The sequence below is a fragment of the Grammomys surdaster genome, unplaced genomic scaffold (assembly GCF_004785775.1).
Source record: "Grammomys surdaster isolate TR1022 unplaced genomic scaffold, NIH_TR_1.0 313, whole genome shotgun sequence".
Taxonomy (NCBI): Eukaryota; Metazoa; Chordata; class Mammalia; order Rodentia; family Muridae; genus Grammomys; species Grammomys surdaster.
Genome location: NW_021604732.1, coordinates 5,859,145 through 5,868,598, shown reverse-complemented (window position 1 = coordinate 5,868,598; position 9,454 = coordinate 5,859,145). Strand labels below are relative to the sequence as shown.

At 39.6% G+C, this 9,454-nt stretch overlaps 1 protein-coding gene across 1 annotated transcript; it reads left to right on the top strand.

The window, feature by feature from the left end:
• The first annotated feature begins 3,038 nt into the window (after nt 1–3,038).
• On the top strand, nt 3,039–3,907 carry LOC114629650 (transcription factor BTF3 homolog 4). The gene has a single exon (XM_028777726.1). The coding sequence runs from the start codon at nt 3,049–3,051 to the stop codon at nt 3,523–3,525; it is 477 nt and encodes a 158-aa protein (XP_028633559.1). The 5' UTR covers nt 3,039–3,048; the 3' UTR covers nt 3,526–3,907.
• Nucleotides 3,908–9,454: the final 5,547 nt, after the last annotated feature.

Sequence of the window (9,454 nt, the reverse complement as noted above, 5' to 3'; positions counted from 1 at the left end):
ATTTTTTTGACAGTCCAGACAGAGTCCTCTGCTGTATATGTGTTGGGGGCCTCATATCAGCTGATATATGCTGCCTGGTTGGTGGGCCAGTGTCAGAGACCTCGGGAGTCCAGGTTAGTTGATACTGCTGGTCTTCATATAGAGTGGCCCTCTTCCTCAACTTCTTCCAGCTTTTCCCTAATTCAACAACATGGGTCACCAGCTACTGTCCATTGGTTGGCTGTAAATATCTGTATCTGACTTCTTTCAGCTGCTTATTGGTCCTTTCAGAGGGCAATCATGATAGGCCCCTATTTGTAAACACACCATAGCATCAGTAATAGTATCAAGCCATGGGGCCTACCCCTGAGATGAATCACAATTTGGGCCTGACACTGGACCTCCTTTTCCTCAGGCTCTTCTCCATTTTTGTTCCTGCAGTTCTTTTAGACAGGAACAATTCTGAGTCAGAGTTTTTGATTGTGGGATGGCAACCCCATCCCTCCACTTGATGCCCTGTCTTTCTACAGGAGGTGGACTCTACAAGCTCTGTCTCCCCACTGTACTGCATTTCATCTACGGTTCCTCCCTTTGAGTCCTAAGAGTCTCTCACCTTTCATGTCTCTGGTACCTTCTAGAGGGTCCCCCTACCTCCTCCCTCTTGAGATTGACTGTTTTGATTATTTCTGCTGGCTGTCAGGGCTTCAGTCTTGTCCCCCCTCCCACCCACCACCAATTCCTGATCAATAAAAATTGCCTTATGGAAGAGAATTGCTAGACCAGACCTCTCCCTTAATGATAAATGAACTGATTCAATTCCTGCTACTAATCCCAAGAGTCTTTGCAGTTCTTCTGGAAATTGAAAACCTAGAGTCTAAAACTTACTGTAACTTCAGCAGGATGGAAAAGCCATGCTGGTTTAAATGCAGCTCACCTGGCATGTTAAGGTCATCGTGATGTATTAGTACAGAGCATGTTTGGTACACTAAGGAGATCTGGAAGGTTGTAGATAAAAAGGCTTTGCACAGACAAGGTTTACACTGTTGATGCATTGCACAACTGTCTCCCAGAATACTTCCCACCTACAGAGCTTAGGTCAGACCAAATCCTGGGTCCTGAATACATACACCAGGAAAGGAGGCTAGGTAGACATTTGTACAATGGCCCAACAAATAAGCTGATGAAACAGAAAACTCCTCTGCATGCTGCATTCAATATCCATCTGACTTCATTCATTCATTCATTCATTCACCCATTCACTGACAAATGCCAAGAGTATTGTTAGTCCTGCCTCTGGAAGTCACTAAGATCTACCGGGATATGCAAAATAGAAAGCATCAGCAATCATTGAAATACTTGGCATTTAGCCAGAAGCTATATCAAAAATAGGGTGAAATAGGGAAGGAATTCTTTAACTCAGGCTGTGGGGAAGCACTTTCCAAGGAAAGAGATAACAACTGGAAACCATGGAGCCAGAAAATTTTGGCCAGAGAGAGGGGTATCAGGTGTGTATCAGGGAATTAATTTTAGGCAACGAGGAACAACATGCCAGGGAAATCAAAGAAAGCAGACAGCCTGGCTCATGTGAAGAAGTGGAGAAGGTCACATGGTGACAGAAGATTGTGAACTTTTCTTTCTTTTTACTTTTTAAATTAATTTTTTCACACAGTATGTTTATTTTTATCATGTTTTTCTCCTCCCCCAATCTTCTCAAATCCTCCCTGTCTCCCTATCTACCAGGCTTCACCCATTCTATCAGTATCTCTCTTGTTCTCTCCAAATAATACAAAACAAAGTAGAAATTAAAACAAATAAAAATACCAAGATAAAACATCCCCCCCAAAAAAATCAAACAAGCACGGAACGCATTCTGTATACTCTGGGACATGGGGCCTGCCCTAGAGTGTTGTTGATGCGTCCAGTGACCCTGCACTGGAGAAAACTGATTTTGCCTTTCCCAGTGGGTATCAGTAGCAAATAACTTTGTCTTAGGGGTGTGACTTCGTGTCCCCTTCTCCTTTTCAGTGCTGGGATTTCTGTCTGGTTTGAACCCATTCATGTCTTGTGAGTGTAGTCTCTGTGATTTCCTATGTATTTCTCCTTCTTCTCTTCTCCTTCTCCTTCTCCTTCTCCTCCTTCTTCTCCTTCTCTTCCTCCTGCTCCTCCTCCTCCTCCTTTCTCCTCCTCCTTCTTCTTATTTTCTTTTATATCAAGTCTTCTTATCTACTTTCAATAGAATTTTTAGGAAAATGTCTATAGCATTATAAAATATAAGACCCTTTTCAGTGGGAGTCCTATAATTCAAGTAAAATCAGTCAGGAAAGTGGAATGATAGAGAACATGTCTTTTGCAAAACTGAACAAAGGAGCTGGGTGCTCTCACCTTCGCTAATGCTGATAATTATCTGTGAAGACCTCTTCTGCTCCCAAGATGAGTTTCTGCAAGTTTCAAAGGATCTCATTCCAGAGCGGCTGTAAGGGGTAGACAAGAGGTTTTCAACACCTGAAGCTGTCTGGCTTAAAAATAAAGGATTCTGAAACTCAGTCTGAATGTACATCTTTGTAGAGGCCCCTATTTAATATTTAAAAGTTAGAATGGATCAAAATCACAGCCATATTCATCATGAAATATTTATAAACAAGCCCACAGTTTAATTTTATCTTTATTCGCCATTTGTGATTTAACTGTGGTAATGAATTAAATGGAATTAAGTATCAGAAGTGAAAAGACTCTTAGCAGCCACTTCATGGTTCCTTTTACATGAGAGGGAGGATGCCTACCCAGAGATATGACAGGACAGGTTCAAGATCTCATAAGAGATGAGAATCAAAGCACAGAATGAATTTTGTCTCAAATCTTATTTTCTTATAATAGAAGCTAGATTTGGCTATATAGATTTGTATATTTTTTGTTTAAAAACATGACAAATGCTTCTTTTAGAATATCTCTTCATAATTAGCCATAAATGTATGAGCATTTCCATTTTCATAGCACTTAATTCTGTCCCTTTAAGAATAATAGTAAGAGATTTCTGTTTGGGATTCTGAAGACACCCGATTTACCAACAGCATGAATCAAGAAAAGTTAGCCAAACTTCAAGCTCAGGTCCGGATAGGGGGCAAGGGGACAGCTCGCAGGAAGAAGAAGGTGGTACATAGGACAGCTACTGCTGATGACAAAAAGCTTCAAAGTTCACTAAAGAAACTGGCTGTGAACAATATAGCTGGTATTGAAGAGGTGAACATGATTAAAGACGATGGAACAGTTATTCATTTCAATAATCCCAAAGTCCAAGCTTCCCTCTCCGCTAACACCTTTGCAATTACTGGTCATGCAGAAGCCAAACCAATCACAGAAATGCTTCCTGGAATATTAAGTCAGCTTGGTGCAGACAGCTTGACGAGCCTTAGAAAGTTAGCTGAGCAGTTCCCACGACAAGTATTGGATAGTAAAGCACCCAAACCAGAAGACATTGATGAAGAGGATGATGATGTTCCAGATCTTGTAGAAAATTTTGATGAAGCATCGAAAAATGAAGCTAACTAAAATCCTCTGGGTTTTGGAAGCTGGCATGGACTAGATTTAACAATCAGCTTTGTTGTTCCAAAGTTTTACAGACATGGAGAACATCACTTGTTATTAGTTCAGTAATATAAATATTTTGTATATTAATGATGCTGTTTGCTCAACATTTCTCGGTCATTTGATTTTGCATTTTGCACTTCTTCCCAGGATCTATTCTTTTGGTCAAAATATGAAGTATTGGTACGGTTTGAGGGTGTTTTTTGTTTTTTTGGTGGGGGGGAACTTTTGGTGTGTATGTATATGTATGTGTGTGAGTATGTGTGTACACAGTGGACAGCAGATTGGATAACAGTTATATCTATCCTATTCCTTCCCCCCAATAGAAATAAAGCAAATCTTTACATTTAAAAAAAAAAACAAAAAAACAAAAAAAACAAAAAAAAAACAACAAAAAAAAAAGAATAATAGTAAATTATTTCTTCTAGTGACCACAAAAGCAGTACCACTTTAATAATACACCACCTAGTGGAGACATAAATCAAAGCACATTTTCCCCCCTCATGGATCACTCAGGAAGAGAAATACCTTCCTCGGGCTCACATTTTAATCAATATCATTATCTCCCTGAGTGCTACATGATTAAAAATAACACTGAAAATTGTCCTACTTCCAGAACCCAGCAGGGAGGATGACACTGCTCAAAAGGAAGTTGGTTCACAAGAATGAAGGTATTTGCGGTCACACTGGAAACTTACTTGTAATTTATGGGAAGAGAAAACAAAACAGAAGCAGGTTAACTAGGCTGCCGCTTTTCCATGTTAGGGATACCCAAGAGACATGGAAAGCAGTGGCTGCTAAGCTGAACATTTTACTATACCTAACCTGGAAAAGAAAACTAAAAGTGGAAAAAGGACAAGAGAAGGAATGAGAGAGGAAAGGAGGGGAGGAGAGGGGAGGGCAAAGGAAGGGAGATAAAAAATTAAAGGAAAGTTCTAGCACGGGAAAATTCTAAGCATGAAGAAGCACCAAAAGCATGATCAGATCTTGAATTGGAATTGGAATATAATGTGGTCAACGACAGAAGACTTTGGCCCATGTCTTTGTTTTGGGTAGGGAGGATTGAGCAGTGCCACACAAACAAGGAAAACCTTGACAGAACCCTTGGGGAGACCCACAACCAGAATGGCAGGTTCAGTGGCTTTCCCTGAGGCAATGGAAGCAGATGAACATAGCCTCCAAGCAGCCAATGTTTTGCTATTCTAAGAGAAAAGATGCACCCTTGTATCCAAGTCTTTCTTTGAGTGAGAGTAACTCCCACAGATAAACACAGCCTCCATAGAACAAGGGCCTTAGCTCTAGGTGTTCATGTGGACAGTTCAAGATGGTATCCACCACAGTTTCATCTCCTTGTCTCTTTAGAAGGTAAGCAAGACATACTCCCATTGTCTTCCAAAGCTAGGTAAGTCAATGTACAACACTCAGTGTTCTAAATATGTCCATGTCAAATATATTTTAGAAGCCTACATGGTGATAAGATAGAAACCTAATTTGTTCTTCCCTGCTATTTACCACATATTTATGCATCACTTTGAGTCTTGGCCTTAATGTAGCCCATTTCCTATAAAGTGAAGATAATAATAGCGTCTCTTTCATGTGAGATACTGTAGAAATTTAGTGAGTTACTGACCATGAACTAACACAATGTGCTATCCATTCAGAAAGATAGTTCACATTGTGCACATGTGTTCACGCGCACACACACATACGCACAAATTCTCAACATTCTTGTCTAACCAATTGCTTTAGAAACTTCTAGTCACATTTTGGAGATCTGAGAAGTTAAATTTATTTCTATACTAATGCTGTGATATCAATTATTTTTTTCACTCCTCTGTTTGCTTGAGTGGAAAAACGGTGTTTACCAAGACTTCATGACATATGTTAACATGATATATATTGAGTTTTTCTTTCTGTATTAATATGTGATGACATTATTAATACCATTTAAAAATAAATAGCATCTAAAATTAAAACATTCTAACTTATTTTTTCTAACTGACAATGTGATTCCTACTGATTCAAATCTTTGGGGGCCTAGATAACTGTCACAATTGCATAAGGCCCCAAAACAAAACTTTCTCTCCATACCACTAAGACTATCCCTCCCTGACTCTTAGAAGGATGTTCTTAGTTTTGAACATTAAGATCAAGTCAAGATATAATCCTGACAAGGGGGATGAAAGATTGAAAAGAAAAACAAAAAAGAAATCTCTATTAACTTTTCTAAGGTCATAACTAAGGCATATCCCTGAATCCAAAGACAGGTTAACAAAAGAAGAACCAGCAGGTTTAATCATTTCTCTCTGGAAATCAACTCTCAGAATGCAATGGCTTGGAACTCTGTCTTGAATAGTATTTCAACAAAATGCCATAAATCTCAAGCCAACTACAAGATCAAGGGAAGAGTAACACCAGGCTTTGCAAGAGATAAGAAAACTGAAAACAAACAAACAAACAAAACACAATAAAAACTGTTCCCAAATTCCACTAGCCCTGCTGGCACATTTTACTAAACCTATAACTAAGACAATTATTCATGGCTCTGTCCTTAGATTGGAAAGTGAAGAAGAGGATACAAAGACCTTTGGTCCCCATGAATTCTGTCCGGTTACCAAGCAGAGTATGTGTCTTCATCTCAACAATTCTCATTTTAAGGTGACACATTCACATTTCCTTCAGAAATTGAGGAAGGAGATAAAGAATATACAGTATGCTCTGTCCCTCAAACAGTCAAATGGATGGTTCCAGAATATTAAGTAATATGTAAGAAAATTGTTCACTGCAGTAAGAATTTGAGCCATAAATAAATAAATAAATAAATAAACACACAAACAAACAAAACAGAGTAGCCAGGTGGCATTAGATGGATCATGTCCAGCTGCTTAGGAGCTGATTGTTTTTTCCAGGGCACAGGCATTGGAAGAACAATGTGAGCTGTGTTGCTTAATATGCTATATAGTGAGGCTGTAATGATTACTACAGGGCTGAATCACTCCTGTCAGTTTGACAGCCCAACAGAGCAGCAGGAGTACAGTGTTAAGCTTGCAGAATTAGAAGAAGAGGCACTTTTACAAAACATATAAAGACCTTCTCTCTTCATCTTTCTGAGCCCTTCCTCTAAGGTTTCAAGATGGAGGAGAGGAAATAGTAATGGAGATGTAGCTTGATTTGAGAAAATGCTTCAGAAGAAAGAGCAAGTAAAACTGTTAGGAAAATAAATAAAATAACGCATAGCTGTTCTGTGCCTGTACAGCATCTCTCTGGGCTCCAGAGCTCAGGATCACATGTGACTCATAGATGCTAAGAGTGTTCAACACAATTCTTATGTGACCCTTACTGCCCTTATGGGTTGTAACCCAATATCAGTCCAGGAGGGCAAATTGGAGCAGAGAAGATGAAAGTGGGGTGTGGAAGTCCAGTGTGTACTTATAGTACTGACAACACCAGGACCAGCTACAGGGAGGCAGATCGACTTCACTTGGAGTGATTCAAGGCTTACATAGTTTTGGGAAATGAAGGTCGGAATATACATGACCTTTGGCATTGGCTGAAGGCTTAAGATACTGAGATGCCTCACAAGTATGGAGAGGCATGCCAGGAATCTCAGGAGCTAGCTGAACAAATTTTTATCGGAAGAAAAGAAGTTAAACCGATAATCTCAATCAAGGCTACCTGACATTAAGTTTGTAGGGATTTTGAGCTCCCCAGACAAGGTCTGAGAAGAGGAGACCCTGCTGGTAAAAGGAGTCTGTCATTTTGTGCCAAGCTCAGAAGGCTATCTGAACAATGGTAGAATCTGACTTTATTTAGCAGAGCAACATCCTTCCTGAAAGGAGCATTCTCCCAGTCTTCAGGAACCCCAAAGGCCTGTGTGGTTATGAGTATTTGTAGCAAACAAGATGTTGTTTTAGGGTTTCTACTGCCATAATACAAACATCAAGACCAAAAGCAACTTGACAAAGAAGAGGTTTACTTCAGTTTACACCTCTCAGGTCATACTCTATCACTGACAGAAGTCATAGCACAAACTCATAGAAGGGGAGATAGAACTTGAGATAGAGACCATGGAGAAGTGATGCTTACTGGTTTGTTTATGATGGCTTGCTCAGGCTGCTTTCTATACAAGTCAGGACCACATGGCCCTCCCACATCAGTTACTGATTAAGAAAATAGCCCACAGACTTACCTACAGCCTGTCTTATGGGAGCAATTTTTTTAAAATAAAGATTCCCTCTTAAATGGTATTAGCTTGTGTCAAGTTGACAAAAACTAACCAGAACATATGTGTTTCTCCTTCTTTCTGTTAGAATTACCTAGCCCCTCTAGGCAGTTTCATTTAATGGCCAAGATATGGGGGTTATAAGTCAAATAAGATTCACCCCACCATGACATAAGCATTAGATTGCAGAACTCTGGAGAGCAGATTAGGGAGTAAGAAGTTATGTCAATCACATGTTGGAGCGTTTTGTGCATTTATCATAACATCGGGCACAACAAAGCTTCGAAAGAAAGAAAGAAAGAAAGAAAGAAAGAAAGAAAGAAAGAAAGAAAGAAAGAAAGAAAGAGGGAGGGAGAGTGTTTAGAGAGGAATGGAGCAGTGCGCAGGTAGAAGAAGGAAGCAGTGTGTGAGAGGGGTTGGTAGGAGGTTTGAAAAGACTGAGAGGCGAAGACCACATTCCCATAGGCAAAAATGTGAGCAGAATGAGAGACAGCAAAATACAAACTTGTAAATAAGACTCTGAAGTAGACAAAAATCATGGAGGACAAGGAAACATGACAGATGGAGAAAGCCCACACAGCACTGTGTGTCACTGAAGAGCAAATATTCAGAGAAGCTATGAAAAGTAAGAGGGAAGAGTGAGATTTCTCACTTGAAGTTTTGACATCTCAGAGATACTTTGTCCCACAGAGAAAGCCTGATAGACTTTTGTTCTCTGGCCTTTGTCTCACCAAACAGCACTTTCTGCTTCTTCTGTGCCTTTATTGCTATCTTGGATACTTCTGTAATTTGATTACTTCTGTAACTTGGTTACTTGTTGTTGCTGTGATAAAATACCAGACAACAGTAAGGGAAGGAAAGAAGGAAGGAAGGAAGGAAGGAAGGAAGGAAGGAAGGAAGGAAGGAAGGAAGGAAGGAAGGAAGGATTTATTTTTGGCTCATAGTTCAAGGGACTATCCATCACAGCATGAAAATCAAGGTGCCTGAAACTTGTAAGCACTCCTATGAAATCAATACTCAGGGAGAAGAGAGACATGAACTGCATCCTCTGTATTTTTTTCAGGTTGAAAAATATTCACTTTTACTTATGAGTCTATATGTGGCTGCTTGTTCATACTCACACTGTATATAAGGTGCCCTTGAAGGTATAAGATCCCCTGGGCTGTCTGTGAGCAGCCTGTGTGGGTGCAGGAAAATGAACCCACATCCTCTGCAGGACCAGCAAGGACTCTCAACCCATAAGCCAGCTCTTCTTTATTTTCTTCATTTTGAATAATGAAATTTAATGCAACTGATACATAAACAACATAAATTTACATAATAATGAGACTTGTTTGTATACATGTATATATTATGTATCATTTAAAAGAGTAAACATGTATCTTCTCAGCATTTATTATTTATCATTAAAAACAGTCAACATGTCTCCCAACTTTCAAAAAACCGTTTGTGTTTATTCTTTGTAAACATCTCACAAGAATATAATATATTATGATCATATTCACTTCCCTTCCCCCACCTTCCTATAGATTCCCCAGACACATTCCCCTCTAACTCCATATCACACCTATGCTCCACTGCACCCAAGTAATGCTACTCCCTTCTCCTTTCCTTTTCTCCTTCTCCTCCTTCTCCTTTTCTCCTTCTCCTCCTTCTCCTTTTCTCCTTCTT